The sequence below is a fragment of the Trichophyton rubrum genome, assembly GCF_000151425.1.
Source record: "Trichophyton rubrum CBS 118892 genomic scaffold supercont2.2, whole genome shotgun sequence".
Classification (NCBI taxonomy): domain Eukaryota; kingdom Fungi; phylum Ascomycota; class Eurotiomycetes; order Onygenales; family Arthrodermataceae; genus Trichophyton; species Trichophyton rubrum.
This window is the reverse complement of record NW_003456427.1, coordinates 144,938-166,150: the sequence shown is the minus strand read 5'-3', so window position 1 is coordinate 166,150 and position 21,213 is coordinate 144,938. Positions and strand designations below refer to the sequence as shown.

The 21,213-nt window shown below is 47.2% G+C and overlaps 8 protein-coding genes across 11 annotated transcripts; 3 read left to right on the top strand and 5 right to left on the bottom strand.

Annotated features, from left to right (window-relative positions):
- Nucleotides 1-186: 186 nt before the first annotated feature.
- On the bottom strand, nucleotides 187-4,479 carry TERG_01605 (uncharacterized protein). 2 transcript variants are annotated; one of them, XM_003236831.2, is made up of 2 exons: nucleotides 2,827-4,479; nucleotides 187-2,755 (listed from the first exon to the last, which is right to left on the bottom strand). In XM_003236831.2, exons 1-2 carry the CDS (start codon nucleotides 3,863-3,865, stop codon nucleotides 558-560), a joined length of 3,237 nt encoding a protein of 1,078 aa, XP_003236879.1. In that variant the 5' UTR covers nucleotides 3,866-4,479; the 3' UTR covers nucleotides 187-557. The 2 variants fall into 2 exon arrangements, with proteins under 2 accessions (XP_003236879.1, XP_047605464.1); XM_047749317.1 differs by having other exon boundaries at nucleotides 187-4,479.
- Nucleotides 4,480-6,701: 2,222 nt separating this feature from the next.
- TERG_01604 (60S ribosomal protein L36) lies at nucleotides 6,702-7,232 on the top strand (the record flags this gene model as incomplete). The annotated part of the gene is made up of 3 exons (XM_003236830.1): nucleotides 6,702-6,749; nucleotides 6,840-7,022; nucleotides 7,152-7,232. 3 exons carry the CDS (start codon nucleotides 6,702-6,704, stop codon nucleotides 7,230-7,232), a joined length of 312 nt encoding a protein of 103 aa, XP_003236878.1.
- A 556-nt stretch (nucleotides 7,233-7,788) lies between these two features.
- TERG_01603 (uncharacterized protein) lies at nucleotides 7,789-9,448 on the bottom strand (the record flags this gene model as incomplete). Its single annotated transcript, XM_003236829.1, has 2 exons — nucleotides 7,789-9,226; nucleotides 9,312-9,448. 2 exons carry the CDS (start codon nucleotides 9,446-9,448, stop codon nucleotides 7,789-7,791), a joined length of 1,575 nt encoding a protein of 524 aa, XP_003236877.1.
- A 550-nt stretch (nucleotides 9,449-9,998) lies between these two features.
- On the top strand, nucleotides 9,999-10,705 carry TERG_01602 (proteasome component PUP3; the record flags this gene model as incomplete). Its single annotated transcript, XM_003236828.2, has 2 exons — nucleotides 9,999-10,493; nucleotides 10,562-10,705. The coding sequence occupies 2 exons, from the start codon at nucleotides 9,999-10,001 to the stop codon at nucleotides 10,703-10,705; spliced, it is 639 nt and encodes a 212-aa protein (XP_003236876.2).
- A 243-nt stretch (nucleotides 10,706-10,948) lies between these two features.
- TERG_11739 (uncharacterized protein) lies at nucleotides 10,949-13,030 on the bottom strand (the record flags this gene model as incomplete). The annotated part of the gene is made up of 4 exons (XM_003236827.2): nucleotides 10,949-11,713; nucleotides 11,772-11,884; nucleotides 11,941-12,679; nucleotides 12,740-13,030. 4 exons carry the CDS (start codon nucleotides 13,028-13,030, stop codon nucleotides 10,949-10,951), a joined length of 1,908 nt encoding a protein of 635 aa, XP_003236875.2.
- Nucleotides 13,031-13,067: 37 nt separating this feature from the next.
- Nucleotides 13,068-13,442, bottom strand: TERG_11738 (uncharacterized protein; the record flags this gene model as incomplete). The annotated part of the gene is made up of 1 exon (XM_047750803.1): nucleotides 13,068-13,442. The coding sequence occupies one exon, from the start codon at nucleotides 13,440-13,442 to the stop codon at nucleotides 13,068-13,070; it is 375 nt and encodes a 124-aa protein (XP_047605463.1).
- A 683-nt stretch (nucleotides 13,443-14,125) lies between these two features.
- Nucleotides 14,126-15,700, bottom strand: TERG_01600 (cytochrome c oxidase-assembly factor COX23, mitochondrial). Of its 2 annotated transcripts, none has more exons than XM_047747784.1 (4): nucleotides 15,434-15,700; nucleotides 15,145-15,252; nucleotides 14,976-15,081; nucleotides 14,126-14,895 (listed from the first exon to the last, which is right to left on the bottom strand). In XM_047747784.1, exons 1-4 carry the CDS (start codon nucleotides 15,499-15,501, stop codon nucleotides 14,860-14,862), a joined length of 318 nt encoding a protein of 105 aa, XP_047603749.1. In that variant the 5' UTR covers nucleotides 15,502-15,700; the 3' UTR covers nucleotides 14,126-14,859. The 2 variants fall into 2 exon arrangements, with proteins under 2 accessions (XP_047603749.1, XP_003236874.1); XM_003236826.2 differs by having other exon boundaries at nucleotides 15,054-15,081.
- Nucleotides 15,701-15,838: 138 nt separating this feature from the next.
- TERG_01599 (uncharacterized protein) lies at nucleotides 15,839-20,067 on the top strand. 2 transcript variants are annotated; one of them, XM_047749316.1, is made up of 4 exons: nucleotides 18,227-18,405; nucleotides 18,630-19,014; nucleotides 19,072-19,411; nucleotides 19,471-20,067. In XM_047749316.1, the coding sequence occupies exons 2-4, from the start codon at nucleotides 18,635-18,637 to the stop codon at nucleotides 19,909-19,911; spliced, it is 1,161 nt and encodes a 386-aa protein (XP_047605462.1). In that variant the 5' UTR covers nucleotides 18,227-18,405; nucleotides 18,630-18,634; the 3' UTR covers nucleotides 19,912-20,067. The 2 variants fall into 2 exon arrangements, with proteins under 2 accessions (XP_003236873.1, XP_047605462.1); XM_003236825.2 differs by having other exon boundaries at nucleotides 15,839-19,014.
- The last annotated feature ends 1,146 nt before the right edge of the window (nucleotides 20,068-21,213 follow it).

Here is a 21,213-nt window from a genome sequence, read left to right as displayed (position 1 = left end):
TCGGTCGGCGTCTTGACCGATCGATTCCAGGCAGCTAGGCGAGTTTCTCAAGATAATATGTCGAGCGTTTCTATCCAAGTTGCAATCCCCGGATTCGAACTAGAATGCGGAGAAGGATAGTTCCACAGAACCAAGAAACACCCAAGATTTCCAAGAATAGTTAAATAAATACTTATAGATTAGATTAAAAAATAGAAAGTAGGTATATATGTAGACATCACCATCTCCCCCGAAACCAAAACCGCATAGGCCAAAAAGACCACATACCAACAATCAGGACATTAAATGAAAACCACCTAGGTGGATGGGGAATAAGATAAGTTTAAATGTAAAAGAAAAGGGATAACAAGAAGGACAAGTCATAAGTCATCATCATCCATACGGAGTATAGGGAGCGGAAATGGGTGTTTTATAGTGAACGGCCGTCTCCTAAAAAGAGCAGGGAATGAGGTAGAGAAGGAGGTGGGAGAAAGAAAAGAATAAGTTTTAGGGGAATAAGAAGAATAATGATAAAAAAAAGGGGAAAGGAGAGAGGAGGTGGGGATTACACGATCCCGTTATATCCTCCATTTACTCTGTCGCGCACAAAACTCAACCAACAACCTCTCCAAGTCTCGCAGCTTATATGGTTTTGTCATGTATCCTTCCATGCCGACCTTAGTAGCTCGTCGTAGCGCTTCGTCAGTAACGTCTGCACTGACAGCGAGCACTGTAGGTCCTGGGGGCGGCACGTTTGCAGGGTCATATTTCACCATTCGTTCGCGGTATGAAGAGACTAGGGAGAGTATCCGTTCTGTGGCCTCGTAGCCATCCATGTCCGGCATCCATAGGTCCATGAGGATTACATCAATAAATTTCGATTCGGTAGAAGGAGCCGGAGAAGGGGAACGCGAAGGAGAAGGCGAGAATTGGCAGGGGGATGGGGATGGTGAGGGTGATTGGGAAGGCGACGTGGACTGGGACTGGGACTGGGGCTGGGGCTGGGGCTGGGCCTGATGCTGATGTTGATTCTGAGACTGGGTTTGGCTCTCGGAGGAGGGATGGGGTTGGGATTGGTCCTGATGTTGGGGAAGAGCCGGGGGCGGAAGCGAGATGGTTTTTGGTGAGGCATTAGGGGTGCTGCCTTCGACAGCAAATTGGGAGGAGTTCCCCTCCAGGACTTCTTTGACAACTCTTACAGCATCACGGCCATCGAATGCCTGGTATACATCTGTATAGCCTAGTCGTTCAAGCATTGTGACTAAGATTTTCCGGTTGATCAGGTTGTCTTCTGCGACCATGAAAGTGAGTGGGTGACGTTCAGCAAGAGTCTGGCGGCCGTTGAGGTAAGGGCTTTGGTGGTCGAATGGAGTGATAGTCGACATTGGGGTTGAGATAATAGGCGTGGATAGAGAGACCGGTAGTGGCGGTCTGTGTACCGGAGATTGAACAACATCGAAGGTACGGGTTTGCGCTTGTGTTTGCGTTTGTAATTGAGGTGTTGTAGGCCGAGAATGAACTGGTATATGCGTCTCTGTTGATGGTACTGCGCAATCTTGTGGATGCTCTGGTTCGCGTGTATGGCCGTCTAGTTGGCTCTCTTTACCACCATTAACTTCGCCGACAGTGTTTATGCATGTATGGGTGCTAGCAGTGGAATTCACTGAGGCACAGGTCCTAGGTGTACTCGGCCTACTAAGAACATCGTTTGGAACAATGGGCAATCGGATCTCAAATTCTGAACCCTGGAGCTCTCCAGAGGTTGAGGAGCGCACACATATTAGATCACCACCAAGCTTTCTTGATAGTCCCTTGGCCACAAGAAGGCCCAGTCCAAGTCCTTCTTTACTGCGGGTAGTTGATCCATCTTCCCTGGCAAAAGCCTTAAATAGATTGGGTAGAAAAGCCTCTGGGATTCCAGTACCGGTATCCGTGACATTGATAATGACATATCGTGACGTATGGTTCAGTTTTGCCGTGATATTGATAGAACCTGATTCTGTGAATTTGAGAGCGTTCAGGAAAATGCAGGAAACGAGTTTGGCAAGATCCTTTTCGTCTACGTATAGTGTTTCAGGGACACAATCGTCGACAGACCAGGAAATCTGCTTTGTTGATGCGGTTCCATTCGAGGAACGGGAACGGATTTCAATTCGTTCTCCAGTGTCGGTAGGTATTGTGATTGTTGAGTCGGGACGGCCGCCAACATGTAAGGACTCATTAATCACAAGACGAAGTAGTTCCCTTATCTTGGTATAATGTAGAACCATAGGCGGGAAGATTGGAACAGGTCGGGTTACTCTGGACAAAGACCGGGTGTGTTTGCGGGGACGTGATGCTTTATCTGATTGCTCTCCTCTATGATTTTCAGGGCTATCGGCATCATTATCTGGAGGAGCTACAGCGTCCATAAAGGCATCATGAATATCTCCCCTAGCAGGTGTTGAATGTACGATCTTATCACTCTCCTCAACGACGCTCCTGACTTCCGCAGTTCTTGAACGTTCACGTCGGGGAGATTTGACTGACCTGGGCTGGCGGGTGGGGGAAGATCCACGGGAGGAATTAGCGCCATATGGTCGTTTGCGGTTGATAGAGACGTCGATTCCTGCACCAAAGATGGGTCGTAGTTCATTTGAAGGATGGGAGGAAAATTGGCGGGAGAGGCAAGGGGTGTCGTCCGTTATGGAGTTTTCGAGCGTGTCTGGGACTTGCATGTTAAGGTCATAGGCATGGACGATGTTGTCCGCAGCTTCTATAGCACGCCGAGCGGAATCTGTTGGTATTGTTGTTAGTTAATCGAAACTATTTCGTGAAAACTAGGTAAAAAGAAGGCAGAGATCATACCTTGAACCATCTCGATATCACCCCTGAGACTTTCGAAGGTCTTGACCATAGCGGCAGTCAAATGCTCGTCTCCATCCGATGCCCTCTGGATAGTGTCTGCGACAGTTCCATGAATCATATCGAGCATCCCGACGACCCCGTGCATGGGTGTCCGTAGCTCATGGGACATACTGCGCGCATATAGCTTGAGAGTCGGCTGGCCTGCGCCTGGTCGGTAGGGAGTAGGATGGCGATTAGAAGACTGAGAGCGACACCTAGATCGCTCCATCTCCCGAGCTCTTTCTCTTTCTCTCTCTATCTGGCGCTCGTTCTCTTGAGAGTAACGGCTCTCGAGCTGGCGAATTGTCGCGCTCTCCTCCATTCGCTGTAGTATTAAGTCTTCCAACGAGTGCAGTATCATCTCAAGATACGCCCAAGAAACATTTCTCTTTTCCAGCCCAACAGTTGTCCACATAAGACCCACGCGAGCGACAGGGACACGGGAGTCGAAGAGCGGGACTGCCAGACAGGCTGCCATAGGAAAGGGGAAATGAGCCATGCCAGACTCTCCGACAAGCGAAACAAGGTTGTCAGCCACGAGAAATGACTTGTGCATATCTCTAGCCATGATGTGGTAAGGCAGGTCCCAAGCCCATGGTTTGTAGTTCCGATGGATAATTTCGTCCGAACCATTGTTATAGTAGACGATCGGTGCGAGGTGGGAGGTCGAGGACGACAGGCCTATAGCATCCTCCTCAATGCTACCATGTGAGGCCAGTTCCTCTACCACAAAACCACACTGAGCGTTGCATATACTAGTCAGTTCCTTCATAAGGTCTCTCCAGAATACATCGTCGCCTGTATCACGCAAGTCTGCTTTCAACGCTACCAGTCGCTCAATGGCATTACTTTGGCCAGTCTCGAATTGCCGATACATGAGGTCGGCGGCAAGCTTCTCCTGGGCACTGACGGTGAACCGTTCGAAGTCAACGGCGCTGTAAGAACTGGAGGAGCTCTCCTTGCCATCGGGGTTGGCGGTGGAGGCCTCTGCGAGGGTCATGATGAGGTGCTGCTAGGACATGGATGGCTCTATCTCTATAAGAGGGTCAGTATTCGTGCCGACACGCTGGATAAAGGAAAGGTGGGAAGACATTTACCACGCGAGCAGCGAGCGTCAGATGGCGCTCGTTTGGTTGCTGGAACGGTGGATGTTGGGTTGTCGATGTGTAGTTAGATTGATAAGAGCCAGTGTAAGATGTCTTGGCTTGCGGGAGGAACTAAAACAAGAGAAGGGCAGCACAAACCCGAGGACGGGAAAAAATATAAAAAAAAAAAGAAGGGCACCCTTGCGGATGATACAAGGTGTGCAAACGAAGTCTACAGATGCAAATGGCGAAAAACGAGGTGTGATGAACGGGACAACAAGCAGCAGCGTGTATTTCCCCCGTACTCTTGGACGAGAACGAAAAGAAGAAAAGAAAGACGCTAGGCGCATCTAGAGCAAGCCACCAGGCTGCGGGATCGCGATGAATCTTGTTACTGGTCATATTCCGCATCAGGAGCCATGTCCCCCTGGTCCAACGGGTACAGGCAGATACCCGACATGCAGTTACTCCGTCCCATAGTGGCAACGCTGGCGACGCGGCAGCCCATTAGACAGCCCATCTCACGCCGGGAAACACGTTTGCTCCCCTTCCAGATGATTAAACTTGGTGCCTGTTGTTTGGATGGAGCGGACTCCGCGATCCTCTTGCTAGTTAGTGTGGAGAACCCCGTCCTCCCCCCCGAGTCAAAGCATCAATTCCAACATGGGTGCTAATCTGTGCTTCTGGTGCTGATCCTGTAGCTGATAGTGTCAAGATGTACTCCGTACGCAGTATATAGGTACATTCACGGGACAGGGATGCGTCGACTTTCCATCTGGAGCAGTTGAACGGCTGGTCGTCAGCGGGCCTAGACAGCTCGGTTGTTCTATAGGTCGCTTTACAATCGGTTTGACTCTCTGTCTTTTTCTCGTTCTCTTTTTGCTTCTGCTTCCGCTAAGTCCGAATTCCAAGCCTATGTTGGTGCTGCGGAGCATTCCTCTGATGTGAGATACAATGTGATGGCGGTAGCTCGGCAGGGGTAGGAAAAAATTGGAATGCAGCGATAATAATATTAGGCTCACAATGCATGTGAGGTGGTTCAAATCCTAGTGCGGATACCGGCGTAGAGGGTTAGATCCTATGCTGGAGCTGGCGTATCTACTCTATTGCCACAAACGACACACATCTTCGAATGCTAGCGGTTTTTAGTGCGAATCGAGTTGAAAACTGGCTTCAGGGTACTAGTTGGCTGGAGCGGGAGTAAGTCGTGACTCTTGAAGTGTTGAAAATAGCTCATCCTGGCTCAACGGGACCTCATTTAAGTCCCGGCGCGCAGTAACAAATCTCTGGATATGAAAATCTCACCAACATAAACAGCTGGATTTCTTCGATACGTACGGAGTATCTATATCGTATTCGTAATCCGGAGAGTGGACAGATTGACGCGTTTGCCGGATGCAGAAGACACCACATACATCTCATGTTGCTCGTAAAAGCTGGAGCAAAGTCCGTTTATTGTGATTCGTCAATATACCTCATTTTAGGTCAGAACGTCTCCCTTGGACTTGTCACTGCGCCTTTGACAAGGCTGAGGTCCTTCTTCCTTCCTGTCCTACAGTCAGTCTCCTGCCCCGTCGGGTGTCATGGGAATCCAGGCTGGAATGAAAGGCACCAATCCCAGCGGAATGATGCCAACGGCAATCCCAATACACAGTGCGTAGTGCATTTAGAGTGATAGGTACTCCATCCGTAGCTGAAATCCATACCTGAATTAGGAATCCACTGGAGTGGGAGATGCAGTTTCTATCGGCCCTATCATTTCAACGCATTCGACATTAAACGACCGGCAGCTGTTTGACTATCAAAAGCCTTCCAAGTAACTGTGAGGCGACGTTTTTGAAAACAACCGAAGCCAACAGGAAATGTCATTGGTAGGCGAGATGTCCGGGTGCAAGCACGGTGAGATTTAGTCGATCACACCGCACCTCTTTATATTAAATCTTTACTAAGGGTAGGAGGCACTGGCTCACTGTTTCTTCTCTTTGCTCATCATACCATGCTTCTACCTCACTATTCGTTCTTGTAGTGTTATACGGCTTTGGGTAAGGCTTAGGATAAGGAGCAATACAAGGAAAGGCGGAAAGAGGAGGAGGAGATATAGTGAGAGCGAGGGAACGAGAGTACGAAAGTACTTTTCTGTACTCCGTATTCTTAGTCATATTGTAGATGTACAAGAATTTATGTTGTTAACCTAATATGTCTTAGCTGTGGTGACCTGAATGAAATGTGTAGGTGTCTGCAACAAAACCGGCATGGCCAGGTACTCAGCTCTCTGCATTAACAGGGTGGCCGAATTAGGTTGTTTTGTGGTCGCCTCACTTCATGTTAAAAGGGCTTGATAGTTAGTATTATAATGACATACAATCCAATATCCGTACAATTTCAGAAAAGGCCTAGTACAGGCTAGTAGCCATTTCTCTCTGCCAGCTTGCATAGAAACCCAGCATGGGATACGTAAACAGCCTTGGAGTGATTGATGGACGTTGGACGGGATGTCGTTGGCAACTTTGACTTTGGACGTCGAGAAAAAGGAAGTCGGGAAAAGGTTATGACATAAGCAATGCTGATGAAATGCAGCCCTGAGCCCTAAGCCCTTATCATTTCAAAAGAGGCTAGCCTGCGGCAGGCGAACCCTCTGCCACCCAAAAGAAGAAGACGCTCAAAAAAAAGCGTTCCAATTGAACATCGTCGACTTCGAAAATATCGCCAACTTCCTCACCCCCGCAGCAACCGTCGACATCACTGCTCGAGATGGCGAACGAACGCTCCGGAATCGCCACTGGCTTGAACAAGGGCCGTGTACGTTATTTCCCCTGCTGAAACTGCGGAAGACTTCAAAAGAGAACGATAAGAAGGGCATGTCTGGGCTAAGACTTTGCGATATTATAGAAAACCACCGCCATCGAGAGACGCGCCCGTATCTCCAGAACCAAGGGATCCCTCTCCCGCCGCACCGCCTTCGTCCGTGAAATTGTCAAGGAGGTTTCTGGACTCGCCCCATATGAGCGCCGTGTCATTGAATTGTTGAGGAACTCCCAGGATAAGCGTGCCAGGAAGCTCGCTAAGAAGAGAGTAAGATGCTCCAGCAAAGTTACCAGATTTTACGGAATCGCCTAAAAAAAAAAAAAAAAACGGAATTGCCGTGAGAAGGAATTTGATATCGGTGGACGACATAGCTAACTCTTTTTTTTTTTACAATAGCTCGGTACTCTCGGTCGTGCCAAGCGGAAGGTCGACGATATGCAGAAGATCATCGCTGAGTCGAGGAGAGCTGGTCACTAAAAAACGAAATCATGTCACATATTTTTCAATTCCGAATAATACCAACCCGCCCTTCTTGAAACACACCAGAAATTTTTCAGACAAAAGCCAACCGCAACTCAGATCGTCATGAAAAACGATAATTCTTGCTATTCATTTAATATACCCTCGCCTTTGTCCTCCTGTGCAAATTATCCTCCTAGACATTCAATGGCTGGGGGGATTTTTAGTTTACAGATGTATTCATTTGCCAGGGACTGCCATGCACTTTACGGACTTTAGCGAGAGGTAGGATGGGATGGGGATATGATGGCAAGGGTTACAGAACAAGTCACCTGGCGTTTTCATAGTTACGGCCGGATAAGATGCAGTAAATGAAAGCATTCTACCAAAACTCTTGCGTGGTCATGACATATGCCCCATGACCGCTTTAATTTGCGAACATTCTATATTCCCCGTATGTGTAAAGCGCTTGCTCTCGACTATCAATATACATGCCCCAAACTCCCGAGAGATATGTGAGGAAACTCCATTAGTAGTCATATGTCACATCATATATCATATCATTTCAACTTGGCTATTTCTTGCCTGGTAACTTTAACCATTTTGGCATACCTCCTTTCTTCTTGGATCCTTCAGAAGAGCTCGGCTGTGCCTTATGAACTTGGGATTTGTCATCCACTTTCTCATCGTCACCTTCAGTTGCAACATCTTTGACCTGTAGTTTCCCAGCTGCTTGCCGTAATTCAAGGCGAAGTACAGACCCGCCAGCACTACGGGCGGAAAGAGCTGCATTTTGATCCCAGACGAAGTTAACCAGCACTCTCCCACTCATTTTAAGCCCATTGATAAGGGTGATATCTTCGCTTGCTGGAACCTGCGCCTGCACACGAGAAGCTCCAGCCGTAAGAGCGGGGAAGTAGAAGAGCGAAAACTGTTGGTCTGCCAGAGGGGCGTCTAGACAGCTTCTTGCAAACGCATAGAGCGACTGTGTTGTATCCTCCTTTGTGAATTTGGAAATTGCTTGGCTTTGATCGGGAAAGCGGATTTTTACCTCGATCTCGTTTATCTTTGCCAATCTCTCCTGTGCCGCGCTCTCCTGAGCCGCAAGCTCAGCATCACCCGCTAGACGGTTGGGGCGGCTTGCCGCATTCAATCGCTTCTGATGCCATTGAGCGTGTTCAATAGTAGGAAGGTAGTCTCTCTCGTTATAGGGGGTCTGGACTGAATGAGGAGTCGTATTAGAGGGAGGTGCAAAGACGGTCACAGACCTAGAAGATATAGTTACTTTCCCAGGAGTTGTAGGCTGGTTCTGAATATCCTGGCTCTGCTGTTCTTGTTCTCTGCCTCCTTGAGTTACATTTTGTTCGCTTGGTATCACTGTATTATCATCCACGTCGCATTGCATAGCGTCTTTATCATCCACATCGGGGATATCGTCTATGGGTACCGGTGCATCTGTTGATGGGGTATCAATCGCAGAAGACGGACCTTCGCTAGATCTAGTTGTATTTTGGTCTCCATCCACAGATTTGAAGTATGTATCAATTTCCACCATGGCGTCCTCTAGAGGTCGGTCGGTTCTGCTAAAACTTAGCCTTACCAAGGCGCTACCACTGTTCAACCCTAGTTGGCTGAGGGTCTTTTGCAGGTCAGTGAAGGAAGATAACTCTTTTCCCATGATGTTAAGCACTGGGGCTTCATAAAATAGCCTCCCAGAGCCTGAATCACCCTCTTGGACCTGTGGAGCACCTCTTGCCGTCAGGTTGAATTTTCTGCTACTTCCTGCCACTCCAGCTTCAAATTTCCGTAGTACCAGCCATAGAGTAGTATTGCTAGGGAATTTATCCATCAGTCGATTATTAGGAACACCCTGTGATTCTGAGTCTGGCAGCTGGAGGGCAATAGATACAACTGTTGGTGATTTAGACAGCTGCACGAGTTCGAGCCTAGCCCCAGAGCTCAAGCCAGAGAGTCGGAAGGACAAGGAAAGGTCAACTGTCTTTTTCTGATGTCTATATCTCAGAACCATCCTATCAGCCAAGATCCACACGCGAGAAGCTCGGTGGTCTTTGAAAATATAAAGCATATCTCACTCACTTTAGGCCATACTGCGCGGGGTTGATATTGAACTTCGAGCAAGCTTCCCCTAAGACATCACTCAGATGTTTTGTAGGTGTTACTTTAATAAGTGCCCTTCGAGCGCTCGAATTGAGAACGATGACATGAGCAGCCATGGTACCGGATATTCTGTCGTTATTGTAAGGGCGGCGTATCTAGATATCCATAACTTAGCTTCGAACGACCAAGCAGTTACTGAAATCACAACTCACTAGTCCTTTAAATAACTAGTTTGCATACGTAGATGAAGGCCATCAAGGCTACTGAGAGGCGAAAACTCTTCTTCTTTTCCCGTTGTGTGTCTGTCTTCTGTCTCTTGGGCTCCAGCCTAGAGCCACCTACAAGCGCAGGCAGCGGCGAATCGTCATCCCGGTGGTCCAAGCTCCTCCGCTCTCCCCTTCGACTTTGTTTGGAGCCAACGCGAAGCTCAGCAGCGAACAAGACGACATACACGACCACAACCACTACCATTGCACGCCAGTTGTTGCGGAAGCGCTCTCGGGTACTTTTTGCCTGCTCGTTTTTTGACGTTTAATGAACTGCTCCATCGTGTCCATTATGGTGAGTCTACATTGCAGAAACACCGTGATGTAAAAACTAACAGTTTCCCCAGAGTTCACCCTTCGATATCAGTATGAGAGGATCCCTACTTTATGATGCAGATAAATGACCTTTTGCCTACATACTAATAGCTATGTACTACCAGATGGCGGTGCCTGCGTGGCTATGGTTGGCAAAGACTGCGTCGCGATAGCCTGTGATCTTCGACTTGGTCTCCAAGCTCTCACAGTCTCCAACGAGTTTCCCAAGATCTTCAACTACGCACCATCTACATACCTAGGCCTCACAGGCCTTGCCACAGACGTCAATACAGTATCCCAGCTGCTCCGCTACAAAGTCAACCTTTACCGTCTTCGCGAGGAGCGGAACATCTCCCCTCAGACACTCGCCAATCTGGTCAGCTCCAGTCTGTATGAGAAACGATTCGGCCCGTTCTTTGTCAGCCCAGTACTGGCCGGAATAAATCACACAACCGGAAAACCTTTTATATGTGGATTTGACAGTATCGGATGCATCGATTTTGCAAAGAATTTCATCGTTAGTGGCACAGCATCTGATCAGCTGTACGGTACCTGTGAATCGCTATGGGAGCCTGATCTTGTATGTTATGACAACTTCCTTATTATCATGAAATCCTGAACCTTTTAGTTACTAACTGTTTCGGAAAGGAGCCCGAAGACCTTTTCGAGACAATTTCACAAGCACTATTGAACGCGGTTGACCGTGACGCCCTTTCAGGCTGGGGTGCATACGTGTACATCATTGAGAAAGACAAGGTTACCAAACGAAAGCTTAAGGGACGACAAGATTAGAGAGAAGATGCTAGTCGTGGCATTCATGCTACAGTAAGACTTATTTTGTTCTACCAAGTAAATGGTGTTGTGGACTTGGTGAAGCAAGACACGTTTTTATTTTAGTCTTTGAATGGTGAAGAACTGGTCCATCAATATAATGTCCGATACATCATATAGATAAGGACCAAGAATGAAATGATCCCATACATGAAGTGACTAAAATCGCCAGCCTGCAACTGGGTTTAAAAATGGAGATTCGTATCATCCGACTGTTGAACAAATCGAAATAACGCCGTCAAGAGCATCTTCCCAGCTCTCCATCAATGAGCCACAGAATAACTCTAGAAAGGCAGAATCCATGAGGCCTTCAATCTCAGCATCAAGCGTCCGAGCACCCTCGAGATCTGCAGTACCTGTCAGACCGCCTGGTCTCATGTGTACGATATCAACGAGATGGCCAAGCATTCCGGAGCTGGAAATCCGTGTCTTCAATCCTTGACATTGGACTCTGACCTCATCTACAACTGCCTCCACGCGATTCTTGAGAGCATTGATCTTGGCTTTGCCATCCCCTGAAGTGGAGGATTTATTCTTGCTTATGAATGAGACAAATAGCAATATGGCCTTTAATGTCTCAAGTAGCAGAATGGCTTCGTGTAGGAAAATCCAGGAGGGAGCAGGGGATGCGGGGTTGGAGTTAGGAGTCAAATCTATTGTCCCATTGGTCTTAGAGTCCGGATTTACCAGGACTTTCAGCCTCTCTTCCAGGTAGGCATCCACTATTGATAGGGTGTTATCGACAGTGGCAGCATCAGATGTTGTTTCCCCTGTGAACACAGCCAGGCATTTTAGTAGACGATGGTGAACCTGTATGTTCATCTTTTCAGCTGATGTGAGTTCGTTTCCTGCTGAATTAATGTCAAAATCAAGGTATGGGGAAAGCTTTAGCTTCGAAGCTTTCGGCGAAACCATAGTCAAGAAGGTAAATAGAGCATCTGAGACAGCTAATGCGTTGATTGCTTGAGTCTATATTTAAAGTTAGTAAAGAGAAAAAATTATTACAGCATGTATATATTGAACTTACCTTTTGGAATGGCCCTACTCTCACGTACTCTTCGAAGGCTGGCTTTCCACGAGGCTCACAGTTCATGAATCCCTCAAAGCTACGCTTGTCAGAAAGAGGGCTTTTATTGAGAACTACCACCCAGAGAGTTAGTTATGTATAGTGTTATTCGGAATAGCGAATGGCTTACCAATCTTGTCATACTGGCTTATAGATGGACCACCGACAATTCGATGGAGGCGTCTTGCTTCCAAAGCCCACAGCTTCCTACATAAGCTATTCTTCAAGTCATTCCGGAGCTCAATGCTCCCTTCCACATTGATGTAGCTGCCATTGTCTAAGCCCGTAGATAGAGAATACGTTGTTGCACTCTCTGCATTTCGGTAAAATAATAATGCCTGCCTGAGCCCTGCCTGTGGATCATAATCCTTTCTGTCGAGGTCTAATGATGGGGGCGCGCTTTGGGGATGAATGGTTGCAAGTCGAGTAAACAAGTTATGGGCGACTGTCTCGTACTGTATTTGCTTGACCGATAGCTTGGAAAATTTCTTTAAAGCAAGTGATCCAGCACCAAGAAGCAGGTATATTCGCACAAGCAATAAAAGAGCTTCATAGTTGTGTGGTGATTTGAGCAGGAGATGTTCAAGTATCCCGGCCGCTTGGACTAGTACAGAGTTGGTGGTAGACCCAGCTATAGCATCATGCAGGCGTATCAAAGCCATTGCAGCTAGCAGGCAGAGATCATCTGTCGGCTCTGCTTCGATAGTTGAAGGTGTATCACCAGCGTCGGCTCTCCCAGCGTTTTTGAAGTCACGTAAGCAGCGGCAAACAAAACTTTCAGTCTTGATAATGGCATCTTTAGAATTCTCGAATTGTAACTGGAAAGAATACTCCAGCTTGTACGCATTGATTTGAGGAATTGCACTAGACTTCACAGGAAATTTAGCGAAAATTATTTATCTAAAGTGGAAAAATTCGGGTATCTTTACCTTTTTAGTATCCTCTACAATTTTAAACACTTCGTCTTCAAACTTTGAATAGAGGCGTGTATCTAAACCAGGGAGATATCTTTGTAGGTCATTGAAACAGTATATCTTCCGTTGGTTACGCCTAAAATATTCAATACAACCACGGAGCACTTCCTCGGGGTCAGATTTATTTACTTCAATTCCCTGAAGTTTCAATTCGAGATTGGCTAGCTGGGCATTCCTTGAAGCCGGGCGTTTCTCTAGGTAATTTGAGACGACTTCTGCCGTGTCTTGGAAGGCACTACAATTCATTAACAGATATCAATGAATAAAAGGGGTAGAGTCCCACTCACTCTTGCTTCTCTGCCTTCCTCGTGGCAAGTAGGAGAAGATTCCATACTTTCCAATCATCCCTCTCCTCGTATTTGGCATCTGGCTTCGACTCTACCGTCACGCTGTCGTCAAGCGTCAGCAATTCTTTCGTAAACTTTAAGGCTTGATCCCATAAGCCGCTCTTTTCAATAACTGATAGCTTGCAAGTGAAAAACAGCCATTCATTCTGGGCAATGCGAGAACCGACTCCCAGATGTTCGCTGTTAAGTATCTCAATAAGTTCCTTGTGATGAGATTGGCTTTCATATATCTTAATTAACAGGTAAAGCTCCTCCGCAGTCTGAATTGCTCGCGGAATGCTCAACAACTCTTTCTGTAGTGAACAAACCATGCTTTGTGAGCCATGGAGGTCAATTCACAGTTTAAGGGCCGAGGAATCACATACCGGGTCCGTCGGTACGCTCCCTGCGGCTTTGGATATCATTCGATATGCAAGAGTGCCAAATAACTTTCGGTCATTGTCTGAACTTGCTGTATCGCGTTCAATCAAGTAACACATGAAAATGGCCCAAAAGTAGTAATTTCTAGCTTTGGGGAAATTGTTTTGTAGGCTCATGGCCGCCTTGATGGGAATTGAGTCAGCCTTTGAGTATTATCTTCTATTACGAAAATGCAAGGGCTTATATATAGGGTCTCCGCTTGAGTTGGCGCACCTTTTGAGCTGTTTTCCAATCTCCGGCATCTGACGCAACCCTGAACCACCTCAATTGGATCTCCAGGTCCTGAGGTTTGGCTTTAGCAGCATTCTGCCACAAGGCTCTGGCCGTTTCCTCATGACCTCCTATCTCGTTCAATGTGTTATGTAGTATATTCAGGGCCTCGAGGTCCGAGACAGGTGGGGAGGCGCTACACAGCTGCAGAGTTTCCGCAACCCCACGCTGGCGATGCGCCTCGTCGGCATGACTGAAGAGAATATTTGCTTTCCAGGCCTATGAAATGATCGACAGTTAGCAATCGGTTCGAATTTTTATAAGAGAGCACTTGTTGGCGAGATAGGCAGGGCTATGGCGGGGAGTGGTGAGGCTTTACCTACCTTCAAAAAGGACGAGTCCTCGCCTTTTTTCAGCCGCTTTTCACACAGCTGCAATGCCTGTTTCAGGTTCTGTCCGTTTATAGCATCCTGTATCTGCTTGTTCCTTCGCTCGATTACCGCGTTGGAGGCCATGGTGAAGAACGTTGGAGACACTGGGTAGCAAAATAATTTCGCATGGCTCGCGCCTAAGCATTGTTTAAATTTGGGTGGACTCGGTGGAGCTAACTAACTAATGGACCACCTAGTTACTATGGAGTGCATATTTATAGATGCCCGTCAAGGCTCTAACTACAAAGTAGCCAGGATAAACGCCAAAGGTACTTATAGCACCGTTGAAATGTTTATTTTGGGTCCTTGAGTGCTCAAAGGGCTCCATCCGCCGGTGAAATTCTGACGACACCATCGATGACGATAATTCGATTAATAGTGTCTCTACCGACTCCTGGCCAATTAGTTAAACTTCAGACTGGCTTTGAAAATCTATAGACAAGCACCGTAATATGCGGTTTAAAGTCCAGCTGCGCCTTCATAAATAACTTTGCATGCCCCATGCTCGAACACAATTCCTCAAGTACAAGTAAACACTTCTGATATCGTACAAAGGATAGCCACGTTTCATCCCCGGATAGAGTATACTTGGGCCGTTTAATGGTTGTATATCAAAACAAAAGAGTTTCTGCTAACAAAGAGAGGCTGCTTTGGTAAGTCCAGCTCCCTAGCTAGTGGTTCCTTTTGTTTTCTTCTGGTTTAACTGTTCGAAATTAGTAGAATGAACAAGCGTAGTTTACCAGTAAATCTGTCATTCCTGGCTGGGCTAAGTCATAGATGTACTGGAACGGAAAGCAACAGGCCGAGATTAGGTGAAATACCAGCCATAAAGCAGACAATATGGGAGGTTATAGGGCTCACCCAGGCTTTCTTGCAGTCACGATATGCTCTGCAAATTACTAGATTAGCTAGAATATCCGGGATATAACTGAATGTGCTAAGCATGACTTACTGGAAATAATCTGTGCACATATCTCTGTCTCCATTGTTTCGCCGCATACATTTGATACTTCGGTCTGCAAAGTCCTGACACGGGTCCATGTATTCACTGGCCGATTTACTATGCCCCAAGGTTAAATCAGCTCACTGGTTCATCCCAAGCAGACAGAGACTTCACTGCAACCCTTGCTACGCATATCGGAGTCCAGATACTGCTACAGCATTAAGCAGGTGATTCGGCCTTTATACAGGGTATCTCACTCAAGCAGTCAGCAAGAAAGGGATATACTGAAAGTACATACTTTCTGAACCTGGGCTCGCTTTTGTCAAACATTTTCTGCGAATCAGCCTGTTTGTCTGTGGAGCTCATGATGTGTGAAATGGCTGATTTCAATAGCAAGATATTCTCCTATATGACCCTATGTGTATCTCACTGGGGTGGCTGGTGATGGATGATGCTGCTTCAAATGGACGAAGATAAAAAATGAAGTCGAGATGAGAAAAAAAGGTCTTGGCATTCAAGTCACTGAAATCCGGGATAAGCACCTTCGCGACAGGCTTGGATAACCATTTCGACTCATTGAATCGGATACATTGATTACTGTAAGTATCTGCTACTAAGGACATATTAATTCCAATATCTAGCTAGCAAAAATTGCATGGTCGCTGGGGTCCCAGGCTGTTCGGTGTCCAGCCCAAAAAAAATTACCCAATCAGGAGATAAGGCCGGCTTCACCTGCCGCCGAAATAGTACATTTTTCTCTTTCGAACCATTTTGTCGGTCCTTCCTGTACCTTTTTTTTCTAAATCTCGACACCATTTAAGTTCTAGCCGCTAAATGCCGAGTGTAAAGCTTAAATCATGTTAAGTAAATGTATATGCAGAAATACGGAGTCAACAGATATCACTCGTCAGCAAAAACGAGGGTAAGAGGGGCTGTCACGGACTGCCATAGAACATCAACCATGACAGTGCGGTGTGATGGCTGCATGGGCCAGAGCGAAATTGCTAGCGTTCTGCGACATTTGGTTCTTGACACTCGAGTACGACTGGCAGACTGCCATCCAACTCGAACTATTAGTTAGCGCCTAAGAGTGCAAAAGCAAAGTGCAAAGTTAGTCAGATTACTTGAAAGGGGTTCTAGATGGATGCATTGGTCCCCTTTGTTTAACATCTAAGGCTGCGGTGTGTCACACAGCCAAATCACTTGGTTGGATAATCGCATCCCAAGTGGTCGCCGAGTCTAATAAAAACCCTTGTCGGCCGCCTATTAATATTCGAAAAGTGCTGAAAGGCATGGATTTTGTTCTCCCAAGAACCTGTTAAGGTGGTGCGGCAAATATATAGATGTAGGACATTCCAGAAAGCCCTTGATCCGACAACTATTCAATGATAAAAAAATAGCTCGGGCAAATGGGCGTACGCTGGGTAGCAACGAGTTGTAATGATACTTGCGCGCAAGGAGGGGTCCTGATCAAAACAGCTGGCTTCTTGTATGATAGCAATGTCATGGCGCTGGCAGGCTATGTATATTTTCTTGGCTGGGTAAACTGTGGGTATCTGGTCTATGAAATAACTAGGTCGAGTGTTTCTTAGCTGGCATGACCCTGGGTCATATGACACGTTGGTGACAACAACGGCGTGCTCTAGCGAAGTATTATTATACCCGCCCGGTACATACACCAGTTAGACACCAACGGCACGAAATCCGACCATGTTGGTGTCTCAACAAGGATTCCCATGAATCTATGGACCCGAATATCGGCCTCTTTGGCGAGAAGCGGAGAAAAGAAGAAAAGAAAAGAAGCATGAAGCTAGCGATCTCGTTTTGTCGCGGAATGGCTAGACTGATAGAAAGTTCAGCCCGTGTGGTTAAATAAAGCAGCCATATTCCCAAGAATGTACTCCGTACATCCCCGACAACGGAAACGACCGACTGATTTTCCTAATCAAGTCAAAAAGTCCATACCTCTGCATCTGCAGGACAACAATCAAGCCAACTCCACTCGGATGAAGAAACACCGTAACGGCGAGAGCAGCTAGGCGTTGTGTCTCAACAGCTCCCCTTTCTGCAGGATGGATACGGCCAATAGCTAGCTGGTGGCTATTGTTCCAATAACCATATGCTCCACACCAAAAAATAAAATTGTGGTAGCTATAGTTGGAAACTTCAACGGATACCACGCTAATAGCCGCCATTCTATGTGGCTCCGAGCTCCCTTCTGACACGTCGCATTCTTTGTCGCTCCATACTGGGCGAGGAAAACGTGTAGGCTAGTTGACCTGCAGAACCAGTGAACCATCGGCTTCACTATTACCAATGCAGTAATGTAGGCTTGGACCCAAAAGGTGTGATAAGGAGTGATTCCATGCGTTTCAAGAGCGCTCGCAAAAGGAAAGTACCTTTAATCACGAGGTCAGCTAGAGGGTTCTGGTTTCAAGCCTGAGCACTGCTTCAGCCCGTATTTTGCTTGTGAAGGAACCCTGCCCATGTCTGGTGATCGCAGTCCAGACTATTTGACAGTATGACGGCACCCTTAGATTCTAGGAATGTAGAAATGTCGGACCCACGATCCCCGCAACAAAACGGGTCTAGTAGTCGGCGGATGAGAGTAGAAATTATTGTACACATCAATGTATTATCAAATTTGCAGCTGTAATGAAGGAAATGGCCTCAAATCTGGGCGCCATTTTGGTATCATGTGGGGAAAGACAATCGGGTATCAAAATTCATATACTATTCTCCACATAGAAACAGCGAATGCGCCATGAGAGAATAGAGGGATTGGTATGCGTGTGCTAGGCCAAGGTTGTGCTCATGCGCTCCACCCTCTGTCTTTCATTATGGTGGTAGACCAGCCAGTCCCGGTTGCTCCGTGGGAGAGATGCATAAGCCGCTCTTGTCGAGAACACGTCAACAGAGCAGGGAAATACCTTAGGACTAGGGTACTGATCAACCGGATTGTCTAGAACCAGAGAGTAGGAGCTACCGGCTGGCCGGCAGCTGAATAAGTAATCGTGGTATCAACTCTTCAATTTTGGGGTATAAATATCGCCTTCTGTCCCACGAAATATCTAGATTGCTTTCTGCTTCAAGGGCAAGAAATCAGTTGATTCATTCCACCGTTTGCAGAACTATTGTTCATTTCATGCTTCCATCTCCCACAACCTAGGCTGCTATTGAGCGTTTCACTTTGTGTCGTGTCTTTCTCCCTGGATCCGTTCCCTTGTTGCCGTCCAATTCTTGCTGTGAATACCACCGTTATTATATAGGGTGAGTGGTTTCATCCAAGAGGCCACAGTAGTGGCGATAAATGTGTAAAGACCGTCTTTTCGAGATGGCATATAATCCTTTCCCAATGAGAATGTTCATCCCATGTGTTATCCCCGCTGTCGGATTGAGCCACTGCTGTACAACTTAGAAAAAAACAAAAAAACAAACGAGAGATGCAGATGTTCTCCCAGGCCTGGAATGAGGGGACATACTCACAATAGTAGTTATAATGGCAGTTCCAGATACCATTATTCCCCCCGGCCTCCCCGATACCTCCCTTTGGTCTCCCCCTCAATTCCCAGGAAAACGTGGTGGCAAGGTGACTCCGCTCATCAGCAATAGTGATGCAACAGAACAGCGTGGAAAAGTTCAGTTTGATCCAAGAACGCATCTTCAATTTAACCCTCCTTCAAAGGTTCACTCTATGAAGGAATTAGGTTATGATGATAATGCTGGGATATCTCCAATTGGGGTATCTGAACCATTCCCGCTATTCTCAGCTGAGGCTATTCACTGTATGAGGTCAGAAGTGTTGAGCAAAGAGGTATGGAGTGAGTATCAGTTTTCAAGTGATCTGGCGATGTGTCAGCTTCGAGGATTTGCCCCAAAGTAAGCTATCAACACCCATACTCTTTATAACCCCAGACTACTGCTAATGCTCCACAGATATGCGCCATTCGTGTATGATGCATGGAAAAGCCCTGAGACGCTAGCTATTGTGTCAAAAATTGCGGGGATAGACCTGGTTACTGCCATGGACTGGGAGATTGGCCACGTCAATATTTCCGTCCATACAGAGGAAGAGAAGAATAATGCTCTGGCGGAGGCTGTGAATGGGGCGGCAGGCACATATGATGATGATGTTGCCCCCATTGTTGACTGGCATACAGACAGTTATCCTTTCGTTTGCGTGACTATGTTGAGTGACTGCACCGACATGATAGGTGGAGAGACAGCACTTCGCAGAGGTGATGGTAGCGTTGTGAAAGTGAGGGGCCCACAAATGGTATGCCAGAACGCCTGATATATATGGGCAAGCACGGTGCTAACAAGTCCATGTTTTAGGGATGTGCCGTGGTACTTCAAGGGAGGTACATTGAGCATCGAGCTCTACGAGCACTCGGCACGACTGAGAGGATCACAATGGTCACTTCATTCCGGCCTCGCTGCCCAAAACTTAAAGACGACACTGTGTTGACAACCGTCCGACCTATCTCCGACCTGTCTGAACTGTACTTTCAGTTCAGTGAGTATCGGTTGGAGATGTTGGAGGAGAGAATTCGAAGCCAGCTAAAGGAAGCTCGTGATGCAAGATATGCCGGCAGGCCCTTCAATACACAGAAGCTGAAAGCGTTCCTCGCAGTCCAGATTGAGTTCCTAACTCATATGAACAACGAGATTGTTGAAAACGATAAGGTGCAAAAGGGTGTCACCGATGACAGCCACCTGCGATCAGCAGATCTGAAGGAGCGCTCAAGAAAACGGGCTCTTGCTACGGCTGCATAGAGGCCAAACCGATGGTTACTTTAGGGCTTGTTTGGTGCATAGGACTTTGAACGTTCTATTCTGTTGTTCGGGAAACGGTTAACTTGATATACTCCTCTCACTAAGTTGCTTTGGGTTTCTTTCATCGGTTCTCCTGTTTCCCGTGGTCAATTTTGGGGTCTGACGCGTGGGTAATGATGATGTTTAGTAGTCTGTATTTTGTTGAGGATGCGTGGACGATAATGAGTGATAGTCATCTCATTCTTTAATGCCAGGGAGTTGCTGCTTTGGGATTCCGGAATATTGCTGCTTCTGGGCTCTTATTGTAATTTCTGCGAGGGAATATTGATGGCCAGGCGAAGCGGATGACGGGTCTATATTCTCACAAGCGTTTGAGGTAATCGGCTGAGGTAGGAAGTAGAAAAGAGCACTGAGAATGAATTCAATGACTGGTAAATCGTATTAGTATTAGTCTGACCATCTGTTGGGTATATCTGTATTGTCCTCCCGCGGGGTATTCCTGGGGAGAACGCGGTCTTCATCGACTGTAAAACATGGCTAGGCGGACCGCGAAACTGACAAGAGACAAGAACCATCCGGTCCAGTGGTAGCTTTTGGCCGATATATCCTCCTGTCAAGCGTCAGTATGCCTTTTGTCCGTCGGACTGACTGAGTAGGCACGCCGTTTAAAACCTGCCCATCCACTAACGCTTTATCTCACAGCGGTCCCACGGCCGGGAGACACAACTGGTGAGACCACGGTGAGGGAATCCTCTCTCACTCTCACACACACATACACACACACACTCTCTCTCTCCCCCTGACTCTCTATCTGTCACCGTCGTTCGGTCACCTCGTCGTCGTCTGCTCTGACGTTGAACTCGCTTCCGCTTGCTCGCGCTGCCGTCACTTTATGCCCGCACATCTTCACGTGACTAGCTTCACAGGCTAAACCCTCTTGGGAAGGCGAGGTCTCTCACTTCCAACCGCCGCTTTTAACTCGATAGCTTGAACTTCCATAAAACCAAAAACGCGCCTGTCCGACTTTCCGCCTCACGCGATTGTCCCTACCACGAGGCTCACCTTCGTCTGCCTGACTTTGTCCTCCTGTTGACGAGCTTTTCGCTGCCTCTGCTACGGGTTACCTGCTGCTTATCACAGGGCCTGCCACAGACTGCTTTTGTTGCGGGCGAAGCCAACCGCCAGGCAGACTTTGTTCCGTCGACCCGCCCAGCTTTCGAAGCTCAGCTGGAAATCAGGGGCCATGCCTGCAAACAATGCAAAGAGACGACGTTCAGATGATGTGGACTTTAGCAGTAACCA